Source organism: Lethenteron reissneri, chromosome 18 (assembly GCF_015708825.2).
Source record: "Lethenteron reissneri isolate LAM-NWPU_2019-01 chromosome 18, ASM1570882v1, whole genome shotgun sequence".
Taxonomy (NCBI): Eukaryota; Metazoa; Chordata; class Hyperoartia; order Petromyzontiformes; family Petromyzontidae; genus Lethenteron; species Lethenteron reissneri.
The window spans coordinates 1,318,670-1,344,302 of NC_083796.1; the positions used below are offsets into that span (position 1 = coordinate 1,318,670).

Consider the following 25,633-nt stretch of genomic DNA (forward strand, 5'->3'; position numbering starts at 1 on the left):
CGTGCCCCCCCGTCCCACCTGTCCCGTGCCCCCTTCCCGTCCTCCTGTCCGCGTGCCCCCCTCCCGTCCTCCTGTCCGCGTGCCCCAGGCGAGCAGGCCGCTCTGGGGATGTTCCCGCTGGCGCTGCTGGAGAGGGGCTTCTCGACCCGCGAGGTGGCACTCTGGGGGAGCTTGGTCGGCGTGGCGATCTCCATGGCGGGCTCGGCGCTGGGGGGCCCGCTCTGTGACCGCTACAGGTGCCCGTCACAGCTCCAGGGCTGTGTTTGTGGATTGGCGTACACTCTGTGCAGGGAATATACAAGCGAGGCGGTCAGGTTGCTCGATGACACCCAACGCTCACTCATTCACTGCTGTCACTCTTTGCGAGCATGTATCGGGGGCGACGGTGCGGTGGGGCACCTTTGCCGTTGTTTTGTGCGCGTGTGTGCAGCACGTGGGGGCTCCTGCGGGCTGCCCTGGCTGCGCGCCTCGTGCCTCTGCTCACGCAGACGTTGCTGCTGAGCCTGCAGCCCACGGGGGGGCCACTCGTCAAAGGTGGCCACCTCCCTCACCCCACTCCCCCACCTCCCATCTCCCCCCGCGACGAAGTGGCAGTCACCATAGCGATTTTGCCAGGCTAGGTGCACCTTGTGGCCAAAGTGAAGTTGCAAAGGCTCGCTGACAGGGGGTCACAAGACCGACTGAGATGATTCACCACCTGTGCTCCTCACCGTGCCAACTCGCTGCTCTTTACTTCCCGTCGCTCCTCTGCCCTCCGCTCTTGCCGGAGGGCGATGGCCTCCAGCTGCTCAGTAGCGTCCTTCACGAGCTTCCCCCCTTCACTCCCCAAGTTTTATAATAATAATGAAATTTTTTTGCTTTTCATCAAGGATCTCAAAGCGTTGTACAGGACACAGCAGCCGACACTCGGCATCAAAATAATGTTATAAATACATTTTAAAAATCATCTAGTAAATTAACAAAAATTGTATCTAACTATTAGACAACAATAGAGAGCTTACTTGCATATCTGTACCTAACTATTTTTTTCTGGCGCCTGGGGTTTTTTCCGATTTGCCGGTGTTTCGTAAACGACCATTAAACACCTCGTTTGTTAGTTGTGCAATATTCCTCAAGGACCTTGCACTCCTTCTCTGCCGTATTCACGTGTTAGCCGCTTGTTTTTGTTGCTGCTGTGCTCACGCACCACGGAGCTGCCGTGTACAATAGCCGGCCAACTGACTCAACGACACCATCCGTAGTCTTTGGTTCTTTCGGTAAAGTCACGTAGGTGTAAAATAAAATAAATTAAATCAAGACGTTTCGATTGCAGTACAAGCAATCGAAACGTCGTTAGTTAATTTATTTTATTTTATACCTACGTGACTTTACCGAAAGAACCAGAGTATGGATCCCTGCAGTCACGAAAACTTCAAATCTAGATTGGCACCATCCGTGTCACAAATCAAATTAAAATCCTCCACAGAGGCCGATCTTGACACGGCTGGCACCAGTCATCAGCCTCACGGCCCCCTCCCTCTTCTATTCCCCTGCCTCCACCCACCATGTTCACAACATCGAGAGACAATTCACGTCCACATATCTGTCCCTTCACATAAAAAAGAACCATTGAAGTATATATAGTTTTTACACATTCCATCAGCCACACGGCCTTCCTTCTGGGAGTGCATAGTCCCAGCAGCACGAGTTCAAGACTGAGCTAAGCTCTCGACCGGTTTCGACATCCAGCGTCTCACCGCCATAAACCTCCTCCACACTGAGTTAGCAGGAGCTTGCGCCCTTTGACCTATAATCGGCCGTCCTGGAAAACAATAGCGGTGGCGGTGGGCGACGTCTCGGTGATGTTGAGACACGACACGAGTTTGTATGTCTTTGTATGTTGAACTTCTTCCGCACCGGTGCATAGCCAACCGTGATCCGCAGGCTACACATTCCAGTGGCTTCCTAATGTCGGAAGAACGTTCCAGACAGCCACAGAAGCACATCCGAAAGCGTGCAATGCAGTGGCCGTCTTCGTTCGATGGCCAGCCAAAAGCGTCTGCAAGGATGACCGGAGTTTGGTTTATGATCCTTGACGAGATCAGCAAGGTATTGGGGTCAATTTCTGGCAAGCGCTTTGTGTGTGATGAGTGCGACCTTGTAATGTACACGACCACACTTCACCTTGCCGGTCAGAGTGAGTTGGTGAAGGCAGGGGAGCATAGACGTGGGTGTATAGTATAGTATAATCGTTTTTTTCTACAACTGGCCTCTGATGCTCTCCACACGTGACACATTCAAACATTGTACAACTATAACTTAATTTATGCAACCAGGAAAGCCGCCTGAAGCCTCACGACTGTTTTAAGAGTTTACCGCATTGACAGGTTTGGCCGGTTCCCTCTTGGTGAATGTGGGGGGGGGGGACCCAATCTTCCATGCACACGAGGGGGGTAACGCTCAAAAGTCCCTACAGATGGGTTCGGGAACCCATCCTTGCTGCCACTGCCATCTCGTGGCGAGGGTCAAGCTGGCGTCGTGGTGTTGCGTTGTGCAGGCCTCGCCGTGATCTGCATTCTGCTGCAGCACCTGCTCGGAGGCCTCGTCACGACACTCACCTTCTCGCTCATGATGCGCTGTTCGCAGAGGGCGCCTCCTCACCTGCAGGTGAGCGGCATGGCGAGTGAGGGTACAGCCGGCTCAGCGCTCACCGGGGGCCTGCGGATGGAACAGGTCCAGGTCCCAAGCCACGAAGAGAACTGGGAAATTGAACCAAGAGGGTCCAATTTTCCAGTTCCGCCACTGGGTCTCGACATGAAGTCCGTGGGCCCCTACGTCAGTCTGTGGGTCTCTATGTGAGTCCGTGGGCCTCTGTGAGAGTCAGTGGCTCAATGTGTCTCCATGTCCCTTTGGGTGTTTGTGTCTATATGCAAGTCTGTGGAGCTCCATGTAGGTCTGTGCGTCTCTGTGAAGGGACGGATGTCGACAGTGGCGTAGCTATCGGGTGTGCAGGCCGTGCACACTTGGAGGGGCTCAGACAGCTGGGCTGAAATGACAGGACCCCCCCCCCCCCCCACTTAATTCCTTGCACCACAGCCCATCCTAACCTAGCCGCCATGTCCCTCCGTCACGATACAATGAATTGTCACACTTCACCTTGAATGCACCCCGATTTCGTCATCTCGGAAGCTGTGCAGGGTTGAGTCCGGATAGTGCTTGTATGGGCGACTGGTTAGTGCTTGTAACGTTTTGAGCTGCCCATCGGATTCCTCCAGCATACATAGATATTCTGATTCCGACAGCCACCACCAACGTGGTCACTTAAGCTGCTGCGGGTCTATGATGTGATCAGCAGAGGGTAAAGTGTGGGCCCCAGACCCCAGTGATCCGTGACGGTCCTTCAAGTTGATCCAGAAATAATGACAATACCTTTTGTTTCGGACATTAATTCATATTATACATATATTTAATAAAAAAATAAAGTTAGGTAAATTAACCTGATTAAACTACCTGAAACATAAAATCTAAATGCCCCCCCCCCTAAAAAACCTTATGGCTGCGTGAAAAAATATTAAATGTTCCGGTAATATGAATCATTTTCAGTTATTCATATATAGAGAGACGAGTGAATGTGTTTTGTTACCAGGGGTTGGGAGCTGTGTGGTGCGCGGAAATATTAGCATCGGCCGAGTGGTCTGCGGGCCAAAAAAGTTTGAGAAACACTGCTCTGTCCATCTCGCTCCACGCCGTCACAAACTCGTACGGCCTCGTACGGCACGGCGAGGCCCTCGTCCAGCAGTGGATTGTCTAAAGCAGGGCTCCCCAACCCCCGAGTCGCGGACCGGTACCGGTCCGTGGCCTGTTAGGGACCGGGCCGCACAGCAGCAGGAGGTGAGGGCGGTGAGTCCGCGCGTGGCCCGCCCACGATTTTATTATTCACCACTTCCATCCGCGCCTCTTTCCCGCACTGCGCACTTGTCTCAGTCACAGTGTTGGTAAGCCCACAAGCTACTAAACCCCTAGTAGCTAAAATGAGTAAAAAACAAACGTCGCTGGAGAGCTTCTTTGAAAAGGGGGAAAGACCAAATGATGACCCCCCCGGTCCGTGAAAAATTGTCTTCCACGATACCGGTCCCTGGTGCCAGAAAGGTTGGGGACCGCTGCTCTAAAGGGCTGTGCACGCACAATGCGTGCACACCGTTCTAGTTACGCACGGAACGAGCTAAACCCGTACAAAGGTGACAGAAACAAACAAAACACGAACGATGCAAATGAGACGTTCACATAACCAGGCCAAACAAACCTCTTTGAATTAAACAACGAACCACCACCCCACAAACAAGCCTCGTGGCTGTGAGAGCGACGGTGTGGGGGGGGCAGCCGTGGGAATGTCACGGAGTAAGTGGGCCCCACGGGCAGCGTGACCTCATCCACCGGCCACGCCTGGCCGTGGTGGTGGCCGTGGTGTGGTGGTGGCGGCCTGCAGGGGCCTTGAGACAGTGCACTTTCCGTGTGAGGTGGGGGGGGAGCTGGGAGTGGGGGAGGGTGGGTAGTGAGACAACAAGTTTGTGACATTTCACAAGAAATTCGGACCAAAGTTATAGACCCAGTCATACAAGTTCTCGGGCTGGGTGCTTTCGCGCTTGGCTTCTCGCCAGGTATTTTCCGGGTCGCTGTGTCGACGCGAGTGGGTGCTACACGACAGTCGTGGTAGTCACAGCCCACAGCGAGGGCTATGTTGGATGTGGTGTGCCGGGTATGGACATATTTTCCCGATCACTCATTTGACAATTTCCCCATTTGCAGGAACGCGAAAGAAAATCGAATGGCACGTTTGCCAACGGTATTACTTGACTTAATTGGCTGGTTGTGGGTTGTAGTTCTATTTTTACATCATACCTACACGGTAGAACCCTAAAACAACTCATTATGAATCATGTTCTATTACGTGCATCCGCCTCGACTTGAAAAGCACAGTAGAGCATATACCCGTGTTTAAACATCTCAATATGAGCCGTGTCCTTTCTCAAAGACATCCGCAATCATAGCCATCCTTATGTAATGGGTTAGATTGAGGTGCACACTCAACTTGGAGGCAACACTATTTATTAACAACGTAACAGACAACTCGAACACTATATATAAGGTGGTGACCACCGTTGCTTATGTAACTAACACTCGGGGGAGATACTATAACGTGACCAGGGCAGGTGAACAGGCTGCCTGGTCACGGACGAAGATCGGAGACTCGAGGAGCGCTCTCTCTCCGCGCCCCTCTTATACCTGCCGCGGCCTGGCCGGCTCCGCCCTCGGCCACGCCCCCTTCCCGATCCTTCGGGAAGGTCCGGGCCCCTTACCACGTGACCACCAAGCTCCCCCCTGGGGCCCCTGGCCCCCCTTCGTCCGGTCACGTGCCCTATGGGTTCACGCAGAGTGTCACGGCCTGACGTGACCTCAGTGACACCCCACCTACAGTACCTGTATAGGCCCAACACAGTAGTGACGTCATGTCACTACACCTGTATAGTCCCAACACAGTAGTGACGTCATATGTCACCACACTTATATTCAGCTGTCACTCAAGAACCTTGCAATGGAAACTCCCGATTAAATCCAGTCGCCACTATTTTTGTCCTGTACACTATTTAAGCATGGTGGTGTGACTAATTTTCACGCATCCACCTTCAACCTCAGTGCCCTGCGAGTCACATATGCGACGTTGTACTAACTGGCCACATGCCACCTTCCCAAGACTTCGGTTCTTTACGGAGAGGCCGTGTGGGGTCGGCTGGAGGTCATGGGCTGGGTGACTAATAGTGTTTTATGAGGACGCTGGAAGGAACCCGTACCAACAATAACAACAAATGGTTTATAGCTCTCCGCCAATAGACTGGTGGATGAGGGCCTCCCCACGCAGTACCGGTCACGTGAGTTTGTTTAACTGTGCTACACCATGCTGGTCAGTGCGGGTTGGTGAAGGGGGTATGGGACCCCAGCAGCGTCAAAGAGGGGGGTGGGGGGGCTGTATCGACACACAACGTGGAGTGGACAGCACTGCCTTCTGTATGTCCATCCCACCCCCCTCATTACCCGCACCGCCTCTCCCTGACGCAGGCGACGCACTACAGCTTCCTGGCGCTGCTGGAGCTCCTGGGGAAGCTGTCGCTGGGCACGGTGTCGGGCCTGCTGCTGGACTCGCTCGGGCTGGGCCCGGCCTTCTCCCTCTTCCTGGCCCTCTCGTCGCTCGCGTTCGCGTACACGTGGTGCTCCGCGCCCCCGCACTGACCCAGCAAGGGCCATGCTATAAGGCTAAGGGCCATGCTATAAGGCTAAGGGGTCAATTGCTTTACATGGCCAATAAAAGTGATTTTTTAAAAATTATTTCGCAAAGTTTAAAATGTTATCGCATGATAACATCAGTCACGTAATGTTATGGGTACTGCTAAAGTTGTATCCACCTCGGATAAATCGCAAGACTGATTTTGGCACCATGAAACCGCAAACATAATTCAGAACCTGGCACCACAACATTCAGTGTCGCTTTCGCTGTGGTTGGGGCAACCAGTCTTCTTCTTTCGTATGTCTGATGTAGATGCAGAGAAACAACTACAATTTCAAACTCAGGTGGCCAAACCAGATATCCGCGTCAGGAGCACGGGAGTGTAACGCTGCGATGTCTCCTTTATATTTGTGGATCTGGCATTGCGTCATTATATATTGTATGGTCTGTTCTGGATGACCACAGTCGCAACTTGTCACGTATGTACACCTCCGGTTTACTGGTGACCCGGATAATATTCAGTGCGATTAAGCCCTAGTGGCCACGGGAGGCTGAGAGGTGTGTTTTTGTGTCCCAATGGGGCCCGTTATCGGCCAAAGTAGATTTCAGACAACAAGGACGATGCTTCGTATTTATGTTGAACTTCTTTTGCACCGTACGTAGACAGCCGTGCTAATCGGAGGTGCGTGGTAATGGGAGTGCCCAGTGACTGCTGTCATCACTCGACTGATGTTCGCCGTTTTTTTAGAGCTTTCAAGGACCACGCAATTAACAAAACCTTCAATTAAACCCTTCGGCAAACGGACAGTGGCTTGTTGATGAGTGGCGTGAGGGTTGTGAGTCAACACTGCAGCGTGACGACAATTTACCCAAGATCCACAGAGCATCACGGCCAACGCCGTCGATGACCCAACACCTCGCCACCAGTTTTTTCAAATATGTCCCACGATGAGCTATTGGGCAACAGTTTAACACGAAGGCTTTCGCGACCAATGTTATCCATAGTGCAGTTTTTTTTGGGTTAGATCGCGTAAATTTAAACACAACCTTTATTATTGGGCCACAGACAACCCCTTCAATAAACACAGTATGTACTGTTACATAAACAGTGAAAGTAAATATAATTAAACTAGCCTTTTGCCCGTCCAGGGACGGGTGTGTTTCATTAAATCTGAAACTTGCAAGCGAAAGGCAGACCGTAACGTGATTTTGCATTAATTCGTGTGCACTTAGTAAGGGCGCGGTGACACAGACTTATTTCATTTTAAGGTTATAATCCCTTGTTCATCATGACGTCCTTTTTACTTTGATGTCTCAACAGCAGCGTCACGGAGACCACGTGATGACGTGAGGGTTCTGCCTTTGTAGTGGGGGCTGTGAGTTGACGCCGAGGGGGGGGGGGAGGCGCCTCGCCCCCCCCCCCATGTGGAGTGACGTCACCCGCTAATGATTATTAATGAGGGGGGCTGTTCGATGTTTAGTGACGTCACCCGCTAATGATTATTAATGAGGGGGGCTGTTCGATGTTTAGTGACGTCACCTGCTCATGATTATTAATGAGGGGGGCTGATCGATGTTTAGTGACGTCACCTGCTCATGATTATTAATGAGGGGGGCTGTTCGATGTTGAGTGACGTCACCTGCTCATGATTATTAATGAGGGGGGCTGTTCGATGTTGAGTGACGTCACCTGCTCATGATTATTAATGAGGAGGGCTGTTCGATGTTTAGTGACGTCGATGTTGAGTGACGTCACCTGCTCATGATTATTAATGAGGGGGGCTGTTCGATGTTGAGTGACGTCACCTGCTCATGATTATTAATGAGGAGGGCTGTTCGATGTTTAGTGACGTCACCTGCTCATGATTATTAATGAGGGGGGCTGTTCGATGTTTAGTGACGTCACCTGCTCATGATTATTAATGAGGGGGGCTGTTCGATGTTTAGTGACGTCACCTTGTATTGATTATTAATGAGGGGGGCTGTTCGACGTGGAGTGACGTCACGCGCGGGACACAGACATTCTTGGCTCATTCTAGATTTGAAGCTTTCGTGACTGCAAGGACTCACACTCTTAGTTCTTTCGGTAAAGTCATGTAGGTAAACAATGAAATTAAGATTTGCTGCATGAAGTGATGCAGCAAATCTGGCTGTGACGGTCCCACCTGATGACGGAGACTTGTGTTGCCTCCGAAACGTCGTGATTTTTTTTTATTGTTTTATTTTCATTAATTTTAATTTAATTTTTTACCTACGTGACTTTACCGAAATAACTAAGAGTATATTCTTGGCTCAGTAAATACTGCTCGGGTTGGCCCGGACTCCCGCGATGACGTCATCGGTACGTTGACGTCATCGTGTACCCCTTCCCGCCAAACGCAATTGCGTCACACACCTCCGCTCAACGCGATTGCGTCATCGTGATCAGCATTGCGCGATTGCGTCACCGCGCCCCGTCGGTGACGTCACCCCGCAAGGGGGGGGTGGGGTGTTGGGGGGTCACTCCCTGCCTGCCGCGGCGTTCAATAACCCGCGGCTCCCCCCCCCCGCACTAGTTGTGCGTGATGACGTCGGCACGCGCGACGCAGTGACGAAGGCCATCGTGCGCGGTGACGTCGGCAGGGCGGGGCGCCTCGCCGAACGCAACAGGTAAAGGAGGAGCGAGGAGGCCCCGCGCGGCCACCCGAAGTTTCTTTTTGTTCCGCGAGGCAAGACGCTCGCTCGTCGCGTCCCGCCCTCGACAGCTTCTTCCTTCTCCCCGAGCGACATTCCCCGGCCGCCGCCGTCGCCGCCGCCGTCGCGAGGTGAGGGCCGCTCGCTTCGGAGAGGCCTTTGGGCCGAGAGATATTTATTGGGGGGGGGGGGGGGGGGGGTTTGAAAAGTTTCCGCCGCTTCGAGGCGAGTCGGGGAACAAGTGAGGCGGGTACAGTGCGGGGCTGCAGGCCCCAGCGGATTCCCCAGCGCGGATGCGCGCGGCGCGGGGCCCGGCGCCTCCTGATTGGCCGAGGGCGCGCGCGAGGTGGCCGGGCCCGCCCGCCTGATTGGCCGAGGGCGCGCGCTCTGTGCTCGCGGCCCCCCCCTCCACCCCGCGCGCGCGCGCGCGAGCGCAGTGGGGAATTTAGAGCGAGGGGCGGTGGAGGCCGTGTGGAGGGGGGGGCGAGCCGGGGGGCTCGTGCCCAGATTCACCTGGGGCTTAGGCCCCGCCCCTCCCCCAACGTAGGTCCCACCCCCAACGTAGGCCCCACCCCCAACGTAGGCCCCACCCCTCACCTTGGCTGGGCCCCAACCACCACCCCTCCCCCCACCACTCCGCGCTCTTCCTCCCCACCTGGGCAGGGCCCCGCCCCTCGTCCCCTTCACCTGGGCAGGGCCCCGCCCCTCGTCCCCTTCACCTGGGCCGTGCCCCGCCCCTCGTCCTCCACACCCCGGCTGGGCCCACCCTCGGGACGAGGCGTTCACCCCCCGACGCTGCTGGGATCGCAGGACGCCCGAGTTCGCCAAAGTTACCTCCGAATCCACGCTCTTCTTGAGCTTTGTCGAGCACGCGTGCTCAGGCCCGTGGAGAACCCCCACCTACCTCCCTACCTACCTCCCCACCTACCCACCTTGCCTTGATTACTCCGGCGAGGAGGGACGGGGAGAGAGCGGCGAGGCAGAGGGATCAGCGCTCGCAGGTGCGTGGCTGTGGAACTTGGTGGTGGTGGTGGCGGAGGGTTTCCTTGGGGGGGGGTCTCTGTGGGGCACCTGAGGGTCCCATGGCATCTCTGATTGTCCCCGAGGGTGTCTATGAGTTCCTCAGTGTCCATTGGGGTCTCTACGAGTCTCGTGAAACTTTAGAGGTTCCATTGGGTTATCTGGGATTTTAGGGTTCTTAAGTTTCCTTTGGTTACTTGTCAGCTGTAAGACTAATGGATTATTGGGGTTTGTTGGAGATCTTTGTGGTCTACCTTTGGTCTTTATGGGTTATGTGTTGTCTATATGGCGTATCTATACGCTGTTTATGGTTATCTATGGGTTATTCTGGGTCTATATGGGGTGTCTGTCGTCTCTAGGAGTTATTTGGAGTCTCTTAAAGGTGTTTTGGTGGCTCTGAGTTATCTTGAGTTTGTAGACCTTTCCAGTAGTCTGAGTTCTTATGGCTTCATAGTTTCCTTTGGGCATTGGAGGGGTTTGTAAATATCCCTTGATGGACTTGCTGTGAGTTGGGGTGCCAAGGGGGGTCCCTTTGAGTCGTATTTAAATCCACTGTTAGTGTTAGCGTTTCTTGATTTTTGGGTCCTCTCTGGTTTTCTTCGTGTGGGCCTGGGTGCACGTGGTGATGCTGAGAGAGGGATGGAGGTGGGGGGGATATGAGGGAAGGGGGTCTGGCTTCAGGCGCCACTGGTTCATCCCCGCACTGTCAGTCATCATCTCCATTGAGCTAAGAGCGGCAGCAGAACAGCCGCCAAGTTCCCGGCTGCTCAGTTGCCACAGCCACGAGGGGATCCGATCCTCTCGCGCGCCACCCTTGCCGTGACCTGACCCCGCTGGTCCATAGCGGTGGTACGTCGGCGTGGTGCTTCTGTGGTGAGGTGTGTACAGAGAGCAGGTCATGAGTGGAAACCGCCGGAGCGTGGCACTCGTTGGTGGACGTTTGGGTGCATTTGGGACGGGTATGAGACGCTACGTAATTAACTCTCTTTGTAGTTTGTAATCCTCATCCATTCCACCGCTCCGCACGCACGGACGGAGGAACGCGTTTGAGCCACGGTCTCACGGCACGACGATGATGGTGATGATGATGCATGTGCTTAATATGCACTCGCACGCACACGCATGCCATTACACAGCCACCCACACACATTGTTAGGTAAACACACACAACTAGTAATGACAGTGACTTGATTATTCATGCACCTGCACGCAGAGTCTAGAAACCCATACACATGCAACTCTTACACAGGTACCTACACACCACTCATACTCTCATAATAACATCTTACACATCCACTAAAACACACGCCCTATACTCTACGCTCAAATAAACCACAAATATTCACCGAATAGCCTATTATAGACTGTTAGGGAAAGTACTGTTAGCGAGCACCTATTTCTTGGCAGAATTGCACACTCGGTGAGTGGCCAATACCATGGCCAGGCGCTTTTGTCTCCCAAGTGCTGATGTTTACACACCGCACCTAGCACTCATTTGAGGCTGAGTCGACCTAGGGGAGGCCAGAGGCTGGCTCAGGAAATTGTCACTGGTGTTGGCCACAAGCGGGAATCGAACTCGGGTTGCCAGGTTTGTAGTGCGGTGCGCTAACCACTGCTCCACCAATCTACACATAAACAACAACGTAAACACTCGCGCACACACGTATATACCTACACACACACCTACACACACACGTTGCTCTCTCTACACACACACTGAAAAACACGTGTACGAACACCCTACATGTGCTCAAAATCTAACACGCAATTATTTCCCTCCACACAAAGACTAAGTTTAACACGTCGGCTTTCGCGACCAATATCCATAATATAGGTTTTTTTGGTTAGATTGTGGAAATATAAATGTGTCGTTAATCCCGCCACCATCCGACACAGCCAATTAGAAGGGTTTGTCACGTAAGCAGAACGTGCGAATTCCTTATTAGTACAGCACACCGGTGTGTTGGAGAGAAAATTCACAACATTTACCCCAGTGTAGCTTGCAGCAGACTGTTGGAGCAAGTGCTGTTCGTGAGCACCTATGAGGTGCCGGAACGGCACTCGAGGGGGTGAGTGGCCAACACCACGCCTGGTCGCCTTTCCTAAGTAGCGATGTTTGCACACCACACCAGGTACTCATTTGAGGCTGAGTCGACTTAGGGGAAGCCCAGGACCGGTTCAGATAATTGTTACTGGTGTCCACCGGGAGCAGGAATTGAACCCTGGTCACCGGGTTCGTAGTGCCACTGCTCCCCACTCGCACACACACTCGCACACACACTCGCACACACACTCGCACACACACTCGCACACACACTCGCACACACACTCGCACACACACTCGCACACACACTCGCACACACACTCGCACCACACTCGCACACACACTCGCACACACACTCGCACACACACTCGCACACACACTCGCACACACACTCGCACACACACTCGCACACACACTCGCACACACACTCGCACACACTCGCACACACACTCGCACACACACTCGCACACACACTCGCACACACACTCGCACACACACTCGCACACACACTCGCACACACACTCGCACACACACTCGCACACACACTCGCACACACACTCGCACCCTCTGCCCTACACAGACACGCGCACGTGTTACCGGGTTCCGAGCCGGCGGGCACTTGACGCTACCCGCGCCGCGTGACCTGTGCCCGCAGCATAGCCATGGCACAGCTGCTCCTGGACGTGTTCTGGTACCAGCGGCTGTGGCTGCCACCAAACCTGACGTGGGCTGACCTGGAGGACTCTCCGGGCACCGTGCAGCCGCGCCCCTCCGACCTGTGGCTCACGCTCCCCGTCGCCCTGCTCTTCATCGGCGTGCGACTGCTCTTCGAGAGGTCAGCCGAAACCGCGGGATGCCCGCGCCCCGCGGGTCAGCAGGCCGCACAGAGCCGCAGCCCAGTGGTAGCGCACGCTCCGCTTGGGGCAGAGGTTCGTGGTTGGACCCTGGCAGGCAGCCCTGTTTAATACTGCAGGCGTATCAACCGTAAGATGCCGCTACGCTCAATCCGCTTCGCAATGGGCCTTTTAAAAGAGTATAGGGCGTTGTGTGCCGTCGTCATGGTTCAAATCAGAATGAACTCTCTACATACTCAATTACGATTACACACCACAACGTCGACCCCTGCTGAAAAACGACTGCAGACCACCAAACATCGCACCTTCCTTCGTGGGAGCATTGTGCTATAATAACGGTGCCAACACCAAATAATTTGATTTTGATGTTAATGTCAAGCACACAGTAGCCACACGGTAGGTAGGTCATCTGATTTGTCACCATGTGGGTCAGAGCCACTCACTGTGCCAGTCTCGCTGACCCAAGTCACCTGGGCACCCTGCAAATGGCGTTTATCTGGGTGCTGGGCTGTGCTTGGGTACTGTTTGCTAACCAGTCCCTTCACTGCCTGGTGAGTCAGAGACCTCTATCAAGGTGTGTTTGCACACACTTACCGTGAAAACAAATCCTTGGGAGGCAACAGGTTGAGATTTGAAAAATGTCCAAGTCCACGGGATCTGGGTAGCGGCGAGATGACCGCATACCAAGTGGGCTGGTGAAGCTGTCTGTGTAGATATGTTTAAGCGTCGTCTCACCGTGTGTGGTGGGGCTTCTCCAGCTGCTCTGGTTTCCTGCCTCGCGTAAAACATCCAAGTGCAGCATGGGGAGCCTACTCAAAACGAGTTGAATTACAAGCTCAATATTAGTTTGTTTGACCAGGTGAGACCAGGATGTTGTCTCATTTGTGAGAGCGACTGATCCGGGTTACCAAAACGACAAACGTGATTGCCTAAAAACAAGGTACAGCGATAAAGCAAAACGGCCAACTAGAGATGGATTTTTAGCTGTTGGGTTTTATTTCATGGGCGTCCTGTGACGTGTATGGAAGTTATAAAGAACAGATCTTGGTTAATATCGTGGTTACGTAGGTCGCGATACAAACAGCGTGTACCGGTACTCTTTACAGGTTACAGTCATAGGGAAACTGGTCTTAAACGTAACCAAAAAAAAATAGAAAGTGTGACTACATTGTTTTAGGAACAAAAAATTATCTAAGCAATAAATGACTAAAAATAAATTAGAGCAAAAAGCGAGTGTGTCACAGATCATATTCTTGTAAATATTACATGATATATTAATTCAAAGGAATTGTCGGTGGTTGTGCGATCATTGTGCTCGTCTGTGACGGCGCAGCTTTGCCTGGTGACCTCCCAGCCCCGTTGGCGGTGACCTCTCTCCTGGCTCCATGTGTACTCTACAGGGGCATATTTGATATTTGATAACGGTTGCTAGGCTGGGTATTTTATTGAGGGAGCAGCAGCAGCAGCGGTCACAGGTCATGGCGAGTGTGAGTGGGTGAGTGCATGTGTGCGAGATGTGGGGGAGCGGTGGTGTAGCGGTTAGCGCGCTGAGCTACAAACCCAGCCACCCGAATTCGATTCCTGCTCACGGCCAACACCGGTGACGATTATCTGAACCGGTCCTGGGCCTTTCCCTAGGTCGGCTCAGTCTCAAATGAGTACCTGGTGCGGTGTGTAAACATCTCCACTGGGGAGACAAAGGCAGTCGAGCGTGGTGCTGGCCACCCACCCCTCGCGTACCATTCTGGCCTTCATAGGTCCTCGCTAAGAGCACTTGCCCCAACAGTTTGTATAAGGCTATACGGGGGCTCTTTGTCTTTTTGTGTGAGATGGGAGCGGAAGTGCAGCGGCTACCACGGCATGCTACTAACCCAGCGACCTGAGTTGGATTCCCACTCATGGCCACCAACACCAGTGACGATTATCTGAACCAGTCCTGGGCCTCCCCCAGGTCGAGTCGGCGTCAAATGAGCACCTGGTGCGATGTGTAAACATCGTCATGCGGGAGACAAATGTGTCCGGGCGCGGTTCTGGCCTCCCACCCCCTTCGTGTGCCTTTCCGACCTTCACAGATGCGCTAACAGCCCTTGCCCCAAATGTCTGAGGCTATACAGGGGCTCTTTATCTTTGTGCTAGTGTGCGAGCTCGCGCATCCTCGCCGAGAGACCGACGGAGCACACGTGCCATCGCCGTGCGCTAGCGGCAGAGTCCCTGTCGCGGCGACGCCCGCTCTGTGCAAAGTCTGATCGTGGGACCTTTGAGCTGGGGATTGATCGCGTTGTGTCCCGCTGTGTAAACAAACCCTGGGGGCTGGTGGGCAGGTGGGCGGGTGGGAGGGTGGGGTGTGTGCACCGCCGTTCCGTGTGGGGACACCATGGAGACCGACTCGCCTCCCGGGGCGGTGCCCTGTTTGTGTCGGTGACGGCGGTTTGGCGTTGACTGACGAGAATGTGCCGGCGTGTGCCCCGTGGGGTGGCGGCCATTGTCCTATCCCCGCTTCTCGTCGGAGATTTGGTTCTCCGATTGCGCCATCGCTGCCGGAGAGCGTTTCCGTTCAGCCTCGTCACCGGCACGACCCTGCGTTAAAGAGAAGATGACGTTGCAGAACTATTTCTGAATTCACGTTAGAAGAGAAGGGCCCCCCCCCCCCTCCCCTGCTTTATCCACATTCGGGTCACAGCTCTGATACATCCTGCAAAGAGCGTTCGGCTTGAGTTAATAGCGCAGAAGTTTGTAAAGTCCCGGAGTTGGAATAATTTGACGGTTTAACTGTTGAACCCGCCAGATCACTACGCTTGAGTACCCAATTTTAATCGAGGGTAGATAAAACTTGGATTTTAACATGAGGTTATCAATTCGGCGGGTGAAGCTCTGACCCGTGCCCACCATCCGCGCCGTTTCTGCTTCATGTTGGGTTTTTGAGAACACAATGGCAGGGGAAGATTAGAAACGCCGCTGCACATTGACACGCTCCCAGTCCAGTCGCTCTGCTGCTGCTGACGAGGCAGTTCTCCTTTCATCACGGCGCCTCTGGCATCGCAGTGAAGAGAGCCTTCAGAACCTCCCAGAGTTTGGGTTAAAGCTCCGTGGCCGGCTTTGGGAATCGAGCGCCGGCTTCCAAGGTACCGGCATTCAGCCTTGAGACTCGATGCAGAGCGACCTGCGATGGTGAAAACGTCCCTAACCGAGTGCTTAATCGCTGACCTCAACGCAGAACTCCGCGGTCGCAATTGAACTGCACGCGGTGGTCCGTGCCGCGTCACGACATCGCGCGGCAGACGCGGACGTCTGCACCGATGACAATTTTGGCGAGCCCCACACCGCGACCCATATCGTCGCGCCACTGCACGCCACTTCCATCATATGATTCTGTGGGTCTCTGAGTCAGTCTATAGCTCAAATCACGGCCTACATAGTAGCGTCACTGCACACTTCCATCATGAGTCTGTGGGTCCCCATGTGAGTCTTGGGTCTCTAAGTCCATCTATAGCTCGACACATGGAACAAATAGTAATGCTGCTGCCTGCTTCGATCACTCACCGGAAGTATTTCAGAAATCACCACATTAATCTCCCTGTGAGTCTACAAGTGGCTGGGTGTATGCGAGACTTATTTATTTCCGTGATAAATTCACCGGGCGACTCCTGCAGCTCACCGACTGGCTCACTCACCAGCCGCAACACAAGCCCGGAAACACTGCTGATCAGCTCTGCACGGGGCGTGAGAACAAGAAGAGTTGTCATTTGAAGTTAATTCCTCCGCAGGACATCCGGGAGACACCATCCGGCCCTGCCACAACTCTAGCCAGAGGCCGCAATACCGTTTAGGGGGTTCGGGGTGGGAAATGGAATTTATTCCACAGAGTGCAGGAGGCTCACTCGCTGGCCCGGCTTGCCCAGCTTGTTGCACCGCACAGCCTACAAAAGAACCATTCATGTGTGCCACAGAATCCTGTCGTGTTTTGGTAAAACTAAAACCTCGCGTGAGAGAGAGTCCTCTGCATTCTCTCTCCAAGTGGAAGTGACTAGCTGAACCCGCACTGCACACACACGCACACACACGGGGAGATTCTGAATCGGTTCCCTGCGAGTCCGTTTCAATGTTGGTCCCTTACCGGATTCTCATCCATCATGCCATGAGATGAAGAATCTATCCAGACGTCAGCGCTGGGAAGACATCGGGCTGAACCTGCGTGTAACCATGTGTGTTTTCTTATAGGTGTGTGTAACCGTGTCTAACTGCGTGTCTAACTGCGTGTCGGGTCGCCAGGTAACCGTGTGCGCATGGAACCGTGTGTGAGCAGGTGGGTGGCCACGCCGCTGGCACGACGCATGGGCGTGGTGGAGACGGTGCGGAGGGAGGTGCCGCCCAACGCCGTGCTGGAGAAAGTCTACCGCTCCCGCACCAAGCGGCCCACACAGGTAGCGTCCCGCCCGGCCCGCCATCCTCTCTAAGGTCTGCTCGGCCAGAGATTGATGCCATTTTCATTATACGGGTTTAACTGTTACTTATGAGATATACATAAAAAGTATAACTTATTTGCAATTCTACATAAATAAAGAAAGTCTCAAATTTAAGTGGGGGGGAGGAAAGAGAGAGAGGACGACTCAGGAGGACCCACAGATGAGCGAGATCGGCAGCAAGCAGCCGTGCGGTGAAGAGCCGGTGCCTACAATTGCCCAAGCTCGGCGGTCTCCTATATATTAAGATGTTTCCAGCCATTTAATGAGCGCTTGCTACGTGCGGGAGGAAAACCGGAGCACCCGACAAAACCCACATGCACGTGTGAGGGGGGCGCACCCCACTCCATCCTGTACAGATGGAACAGATGGGAGCCTACGTTTGCCGTACCGCCATTTCCTGGCGAGCCGGGGTTACGGCTCCTCATCGCGATGCGACCCGTGCACGCTGGGGCCGTCGTGCCGTCAGCTAGAAACTCGTCGCCATCGTTTACCCTCCGCCGCCACCGCTGCGGTGTCCCCCGGCTGTGGCGTCTCACCGCAGGCCGAGCTGGAGCGGCTGGTGAAGCAGTCCGACTGGACGCAGCGCCAGGTGGAGCGCTGGTTCCGGCGCCGGCGAAACCAGGACCGCGCCGGCATCATGAAGAAGTTCTGCGAGGCGAGGTGCGGGGAAACGGGGGGGTGGGGGCGGTGAGGGGGGGCCCCTCTGTCGCCCGCGACGGCTGTCCGGTCGGTTGTGCTGAGGAAGTAATGATTCGTCGGTCGATAGCGGTGCTCGTGACGCACGTGCGTTGAGTGCACGCGCAACGATTCGTTGTTTAGAATGACGAGATAGAAATTTGCTTCTGTCTAAATGGCGATATTCATTCAGATCGGTGCAGAATTTTACTCCCCCCTTTTTAAATTTAACGTCATTGCTCGAACAACAAAATCTGAATAATCTCGCACGGACGAGACGGGCAATGCACGTGGCAGTACTCGGAATGGTGAAAGCGAAACGGCATACAGCGAGCAGTTGGGACACGGCGCCGAGAAACCGGTTGACGATTGAGAAAGGGCGGCACGGCGGGGCGGCACAAATGAGTAGCGTTGCGGCCTATGTTTGTCGGACTGCACGTGAGAGCGAGCGTTGGACAGTGGATAACGTGAGCGACCAGGAAGAGAAATTGATTCGTTCTACCTCCCACCCCTCCTCTCGCTCATCTCTTCCACTTCCCCTTCCTGCTGCGTCCTCCGGGCGTCTCCTCCCTGGCGACACCTCGCCTCGCCGTCCCCCTGTCTCTCTCTCCTCCTCCCTCTCCCCGTACCGTCCATGTCTTCCCCTCTCCCCGTACCCCCCCATGTTTTTTCCTTTCCCCTCCTCGTACCCCCCCACGTCTTCCCCTTTCCTCGTACCCCCCCATGTCTTCCCCGTACCCCCCCATGTCTTCCCGTCTCGCTCGCAGCTGGAGGTTTGTGTTTTACATCGTGGCGTTCTGCATGGGCATGGCCGTCATCGTCGACGTACGTACGACGCGCGCACCCAGCTCCCTTCACTCGCGACGCAGTCGGTTTGCTTGACTGTTCACGCCGAGTGAACCTGGTGACCCGGTTCACTCTCATCCTGGTCTATCGAGTTCTGCCCTGGATAAACAAACAAACTTGAAACTTGAGCGCTTTCTTACTTTGATTTTCTCACGCGCAATTTCTGATGTTTTTGTTTTTGTAGAAACCTTGGTTTTGGGAACAAAGGGAATGCTGGGTCGGATACCCAAAGCAGGTAACGCACACAGGTCTACCACACCAAACACACCATGCCATATGATGGCTCACGTTGCAACACAGTACAGGATACAACAAGCAGGAATTCAGCAGACAGCTCCCGGCACACACACGGCAGTGTAACGCGGCGCGGAGCACAACTTGTGGATCACCGAGTGTTCACATGTCGTGTTGGGAGTGGTCCTGGGCCTCCCAAAGGTCGACTCGGCCTCAAATGAGTAACTGGTGCAGCGTGTAATCATTGCCTCGAGGGAGACAAAGGCGGCCAGGTGTGCTGTGTTGGCCTTCATAAGGTGTTCACTTTCAGCACTTGCCCCAATAGTCTCTTTAGACTCTGTAGGGGATCTTTTTTTTTATTTTTGCGGGGAGTGGTAGTGCAGTGGTTAGTGCACTGCATTACGGACGTGGCGACCCGCGTTTGATTCCTGCTCACAACCGATAACAGTGGTGAGACAAAGGCGGTCAGTGGCATTGTCCACTCACGCCCCCGTGTGCTGTACTGACCTTGATAGGTGCTCGCCAACAGCACTTGCCCCAACAGTCTGTTAAAGGCTTTACGGTGGATCTTCGTCTTTGTGCGTGCGTCGCAGGCCCTGCTGCCCTCGCAGTACTGGTACTACACCATCGAGCTCGGCTTCTACTTGTCGCTGCTCTTCAGCGTCGCGTTCGACGTCCGACGGAAAGTGAGTGGGGATGCGAGTACACGGGACGCTCACGCACGGGACGTGAGGACAGGACACGTGGTCACAGCGTGGGAAGCGTCTGATGTGAAGTTAGACAAAAAAGTCGAGCGACAAACAGCGAGGTTCTTATATGAGCTTTGGAAGAAAGATGATGATGGGAGGGAATTCTCAAGTGACGTCTCCTTGTGAATGTGTCCATGTGAGTTTGTGTATACTGTTTGTATCCACACGTCTGCGCGTCCCCCCGCATGTCCTCACGTGTCCCCTTGCCTGTCCCCCCGCGTGTCCGTGCAGGATTTTAAGGAGCAGATAATTCACCACGTCGCCACCATCGTGCTCATCAGCTTCTCGTACTTCGCCAATTACATCCGGGCGGGCACCCTCGTCATGGCCGTGCACGACTCCTCCGACTACTTCCTAGAGGTGACGCTTCCGTGCATGCGAGTGTTTACGTGTGTATGCGTGCGTGAGCGGACTCGGTCAACGCGATGAATGATTTCAGGCGGAGGTGGGAATTGAGGGAGTGAGCGATGCCCCTGCTGTGAGCGATGCCCCCCCCCCCCCCCCTGCCGTGCGTGATGCCCCCCTGCCGTGTGTTCCGCAGTCGGCCAAGATGTTCAACTACGCCAGGTGGCAGCGCACGTGCGACTCCCTCTTCGTCGTCTTCACCGTCATCTTCCTCGTCACGCGCCTCGTCATCTTCCCCTTCTGGTGCGGGCATTGCGCTCGCTCACGCACACCCTCCACACGGGCTCACTTGCTTTGTGTGGTCGTAAGCTTATCGATGCACTTGCATGTCCACACACAGGCTCCCAAAGCGTCATGATTATTTACTGGCATGCTCACACAGCCTTTCATTGCAAGTCACACGCACGCTCATTCACACGCGTTCACGTACGCACTCGCAAATACTCTCTCACACCCACGTGCTCACCATTCACCCACGTGCTCACCATTCACCCACATGCTCACCATTCACCCACATGCTCACCATTCACCCACATGCTCACCATTCACCCACATGCTCGCTCACATCTGCACTCACTCACGCAGCCTTGCTCCTGCCCACTGGATGGCCACTTAAATTCCCAGCCAATCATGTTCAGCTCCTCTCTTCAGGCCCCAACTTTGTCTCCTTCTCCACTCCACCCCCCCTACCCCTTTTGCCATGACCCTCCCTAGCAATCGCTCACCAGAAAAGGGCTCGCTCATCCCGAGGCCTCGTATTGGGAGCCGTTTAGCTGCCGTTACTCCGAGCGTTGTTACGCGTTTGTGTCGATGTGTCCCAGTTGCTTTTGGCGCTGGCCACCCCTTCCCCTCGTGTGCCATGCCAGTCTTCATAGGCGCTAACAGCACTTGTATCAACAGTCTATTAAAGGCTACATGGGGGATCTTTGTCTACACGGGCACCGCGGTGGCGAGATGTTAACTACCTCGCCTCGTATGCAGGTTGTGGGTTTGATCCCGACACTGACGCCTGTATATTTGGGGGTTTGCGTGTCTCTCTCCCCGTGGTCATGTGTTTTGAGTATTTGGCTGCTATAAAGTTCCACGTCAACAGCTGCCTCGTTGCGCTAGCATTCACGGCCAGTGGGCCTTACTTGGTAAAATGAAAAGTCTCGTTTAGTTTGTGTTGTCGTTCGTGGCGGTGATGTCTGCGGTGTCACCCCTGGTGCAGGATCATCCACTGCACAGCGGTCACGTCCCTCGAGTTCTACCCCGCGTTCTTCGGCTACTACTTCTTCAACGCCATGCTCATGGTGCTGCAGCTGCTGCACATCTTCTGGGCCTACCTCATCGTGCGCATGCTCTACCGGTTCATCTTCGTCGGACAGGTTGGTCCCCCCACCCCGCCGTTGGCCGGGGAAGGGCGGGGGGGTTATTGAGTACATGAATGGGCGACAGAGATAATGGCTTAATGGGTGGGTGGGTGAGTGACTGAGCAGGTGACTGAACAGGTGGAAAAGTGGGCAGGTCAGAGAGCAGGTGAGTGTGAATGGGTGGGTGGGTAAGTGGATGCATGAGTGGATTGGTGGGTGAGTGAATGGATGGGTGAATGAGTGAGCGCGTGGTTTGGTGGGCGGGGGATCAGGGAGGAAAGCGAGTAGTGGATGATAGAGTTCATGAGTGGATGAATGAATGGGTGAGTGCATGCGGGTGAGCAAGTGGACAGGTGAGAGGAAAGTGAGTGGATTGAGTGGGTCGGTGTACGAGTGAATGGATGGGCAAGTGGAGGAGTGTGCGAGCATTGGCGTGAACTGGAGAGGTTCCCCCCCTCGCTGTCACAGCTCGACAAGGACGAGCGGAGCGACGTGGACGAGAGCGACGGCTCGGAGGAGGAGTCTAGCACTGATTGCGCAATGGGCTCCAACGGCGCCATGAGGAACGGGCACGCGGGCGTGTGCGGCGGAGACAAGCGCGCCACCGCCAAGGCGCAGTAACCACCGCCACGGCGGGCCATGGGCAAATCCACGCCCGCGCCCGCCTTTCCTGGGGTAACCGGCAGCAACCGAGGACCAAGCCGATCGGACCGCGGCAGCCAGCCTCACTCCGGTGGACAGCAGCCAATCAAGCCGACAGCACTCGACCGCGTGACCAACGACGCCAGTCAATCGGCCAATAGCAGTAGGCGGCCGTGACCGTCAAAACCAGCCAATCGAGAGGCGGCATCCGACCGTGAGGCCGTCGTCCAGTCGGCCTGACGGCGGTCCCTGGTTGGGCGGCTCCCCAGGGACGGCGGTGAACGCGCTCCTCTCGCTGCGCGCCGCTCTCCACCGCTGATGATGCTGGTGATGCCACCAAGACGCGGACGGTCCAACGATGAGTTAATTTCGCACTAAAGTGACTTGTTTATTTTAATCAAAAGTGATGATAAGTAGCGATGATTTGGTTTTCCTTGTTGGTGTTACGCCAAACGAATATTAACGCGTTGCGTTATTTTAAAGCCGTTAGCGTTAATCACACTTGTTTATTTTCCGTTGTTATATATATTTTTATCGTTATTATTCGAGCAGCGTAACACTGCCAAGGTGCAGGACCTAAACTCTTAAGATTTGCGTCACTGCAGCCGCGCGCACGAGGGACCCTGTTGCGAGCGACCCTGTCGGGCGGCTCTCTGGCGTCTCCCTCGAGTAGCGAGACGCTGCATGCCCTGCGCCCCGCGTCGTCCCGGCGCGGCGCGGCGCGGCGCTGACGGCAAGCCCGCTAGCCGAGCGGGGCGCGTTCATCCGAGGGGATGCTGCTGCAGTACATCTCCTTTACTTTCCTCCCACGCGCGCGCACTAGGCTCCTTCCATACCTTCTTGCTTGCCGCCCTCTCCCCTCCTGCGCTGCCCTCCGTGGAGCTCGGCCTCGAGCCTTGGGCGTTTGTTCACAGGCGGCGCGACCGCAGGGGAAGGCGGTTGGCGATTCGTGCCATTTTTTTTTAAATGTACGCCGATGACGCCTTCGTAGAATACGTGGCCTTGGCAAGTGGCACGTGGAGTTTCTCGCCAGCCTCCGTTGAAATCGGTTTCCCGCGTTAAAGATTTCCGCCAGTGCCGCTGCTGTGACATCGTATTTTGACCCCCTCCCCCGTAGAATTATTTATCCCGGGGGTTAGAATTCTACAGATTATCTGAATACCTCCCTCTTCCTGTGGTTAACACCCTCTCCACAACCCCATGCCAGTCTGGGTCGTTCTTTTTCAGATCCGTACCTGCCATGGGAGTGGCTCTCCTCCTTAGTCCTGCACCTTGACACAGACAACGCCACTTGGCAGCGCGTGAACCATGGGCAGGTGCTTCGACACGAACCCTGCGGTAGTCTCACTGCAGGCTGGGGTGGTGGGGTTGGGGGTCCTATAGCTCTAACAGTATTTGCACCCTGGCCGTCCAGAGATGTCGTGTTCTGGTCATTTTCTACGGGTGGAGTCGTATTGCTGTAAGGGCTTGTTTTTTGGGGGTGCAATGACCGTGCTTGCTATTCTGAGAGTCAAATGTGTTTTCCTGCTCAAATGAGCATTGAGTTACTGGTCCTCATCTCATGCTTGCAGTCGTGACCAAGTGGTGGAAATTCTCCATTCCTATGGCGGTGCGTGTCTGCCCCCCATCGGACAGCCACTGTTAATTTCCCCACAATATGGTATTCATTTTATTGATCCCAGAGGGATGACGATGGGCCAAGTCAACCCCCAACTGGAAGTTGAACTCGCAACCTTCTGAATGCCACCGAGGTTCCGATCTATGGGGTCTACATTGCTATCTCGCACCGGCAACTAAAATACGGTGCACAAGTGTCGTTGTGTGTGTGTGTGGGGCACCGGTGGGGGGAGCGTTGGCCACTGTGCTGGGTCTGTGAGGGACCAAGTCCCAATCCCTCTGTCCGTGTTTGAGCGGCGTCCGTGTTGGGCCAAGCCTGGCGTTCGCACTTGGTGACAGTGCTCGTGTGTGGGACGCACGCCGACTCGAACGCACTCATTCACGTTCAAACTCGTATGGACTCACTCCGACTCTCACGCGGACACATGTTCACTCACACTTGCACACACTCATGGTTCACTCGCACACACTCGCACACCCATCTGGACTCCCGTTGACACTGCTACAAACTGACACGGGCACTCCTGCCAACACTGCTACTGGCACACATACGCTTCTGTACACAGCCAGCTGACACTCGCATGCACATTGACTCATGCGCATGCAAACACACCAATTCATCGAGCTCGGCTGCTAATTCATGAGGAGGCTGAGCCTCTAACTTTGCCCTCACGGGGCTGAGCCGGGTCATGAATATGACTGTACTTTTGACCCTGTGCCTCTTAACCCCAACCTCTTGAACCCAGACCCGGCTCTGTAATGAACGAGGCAGAGACGCCCCCTCCTCTGGATTGAGATGCGAGTCCCATGGCTGAAACGCACACCCAGCGATTGCAAGAGGGATTGGTAGAGCGGTGGTCCGGAGACCCGAAGCGAGGGGGGATGTCTGTCCCTGGCGTTTGCCCCCGCCCCCCCGTCTGTCTCCTCGTGTGGCCAGTCCCACTGGGGCGGTGGCGGTGTTTCATGTTTATAGGAGGAGGCGTCACCCCCCCACTTCCCCCGACAGTGACGAGTGAGGTGAAAGTGGAGAGATCCCAGGTGGCTGCTGGTGGGAGCATGGACGTGAAGCACGCTGGCCAATCGGAGCATCGTCCGAGCTCGAACCCACCTGACCTTGCCAACAAAACGGACCAAGCTGTCTAAACATAAACCAATTTTCACTCTTAACCATAACCCTACCCTAGCCTTGCCCAGAATTACCGTAGCCCTACCGCAAACCACAAACCTTGCCAAATCCGCAGTTTTATCCATAACCGACAATCACCAACCGTACCCAAACCTTAATCATGGACGTGCCATCAGTAGCCACGGACCCCAGGCCTCCACTTCCTCTCCCGCTCGCCTCTCCCGCTCGCCTCTGCCGCTCGCTGCTGGCCGAGCCGGCGTCGCCCGTCGTGGGTACGATTTTCAAAGCGTCGCTCTCGATGTGTTCGCCTTTTTCCAATATCGCTTAATATGAACTTGCAATTGTATTTAATTTAAGCTTTTTTTTGTACATTTGCCTTCTAGAATAAAGAAATTATGTGCCACGGCAGTGCGGTCAGGGTTGCGCTTCTATGCCAGCGAGTCGCCTGTTGTGCTCTCTGCCTTGGTTCCTCCTCGCCTCTCTGTGTCCCTCTCCCTCAGTGCCGGTGTTCCTGTTTGTGTCACAGCGCCACGAACTCGGTCTTGCCTCACTGTGCCGCGTCTATTCGTGTTCGTTTGTCTTCATGTGCCACTGTCCGTCTCCAATGTCTTACGACTTATCACCAGTTGTCTGTCTCTCACCATCTTCATTATTGTCCAGTGTCTCGTGTGTCA

At 54.6% G+C, this 25,633-nt stretch overlaps 2 protein-coding genes across 4 annotated transcripts in view; both read left to right on the plus strand.

The window, feature by feature from the left end:
* MFSD3 (major facilitator superfamily domain containing 3) overlaps nucleotides 1-7,064 on the plus strand; it is a 32,285-nt gene extending 25,221 nt beyond the window's left edge. The window contains exons 4-7 of the mRNA XM_061553395.1: nucleotides 89-236; nucleotides 431-534; nucleotides 2,537-2,646; nucleotides 6,094-7,064. Of these exons, the coding sequence (XP_061409379.1) occupies nucleotides 89-236; nucleotides 431-534; nucleotides 2,537-2,646; nucleotides 6,094-6,264 (533 nt within the window). The 3' untranslated portion in view covers nucleotides 6,265-7,064. The remainder of the gene's footprint in view (nucleotides 1-88; nucleotides 237-430; nucleotides 535-2,536; nucleotides 2,647-6,093) is intronic.
* Nucleotides 7,065-8,863: 1,799 nt separating this feature from the next.
* CERS2 (ceramide synthase 2) lies at nucleotides 8,864-25,367 on the plus strand. 3 transcript variants are annotated; one of them, XM_061553401.1, is made up of 11 exons: nucleotides 8,864-9,063; nucleotides 12,652-12,831; nucleotides 17,154-17,271; nucleotides 17,855-17,973; nucleotides 18,756-18,813; nucleotides 19,019-19,069; nucleotides 19,662-19,754; nucleotides 20,049-20,177; nucleotides 20,359-20,465; nucleotides 21,433-21,589; nucleotides 22,043-25,367. In XM_061553401.1, the coding sequence occupies exons 2-11, from the start codon at nucleotides 12,659-12,661 to the stop codon at nucleotides 22,193-22,195; spliced, it is 1,158 nt and encodes a 385-aa protein (XP_061409385.1). In that variant the 5' UTR covers nucleotides 8,864-9,063; nucleotides 12,652-12,658; the 3' UTR covers nucleotides 22,196-25,367. The 3 variants fall into 3 exon arrangements, with proteins under 3 accessions (XP_061409385.1, XP_061409386.1, XP_061409387.1); XM_061553402.1 differs by lacking the exon at nucleotides 8,864-9,063 and adding an exon at nucleotides 9,712-9,933; XM_061553403.1 differs by lacking the exon at nucleotides 8,864-9,063 and adding an exon at nucleotides 10,807-10,830.
* Nucleotides 25,368-25,633: the final 266 nt, after the last annotated feature.

Excerpts from the sequence above, each read along its gene's own strand:
- CERS2 (XM_061553401.1), top strand. The coding sequence starts at position 12,659 with ATGGCACAGCTGCTCCTGGACGTGTTCTGGTACCAGCGGCTGTGGCTG. Across the intron at positions 19,070-19,661 it reads GGGTCGGATACCCAAAGCAG|GCCCTGCTGCCCTCGCAGTA; the intron begins GTAACGCACACA and ends CGTGCGTCGCAG. Across the intron at positions 20,466-21,432 it reads CTCGTCATCTTCCCCTTCTG|GATCATCCACTGCACAGCGG; the intron begins GTGCGGGCATTG and ends CCCCTGGTGCAG.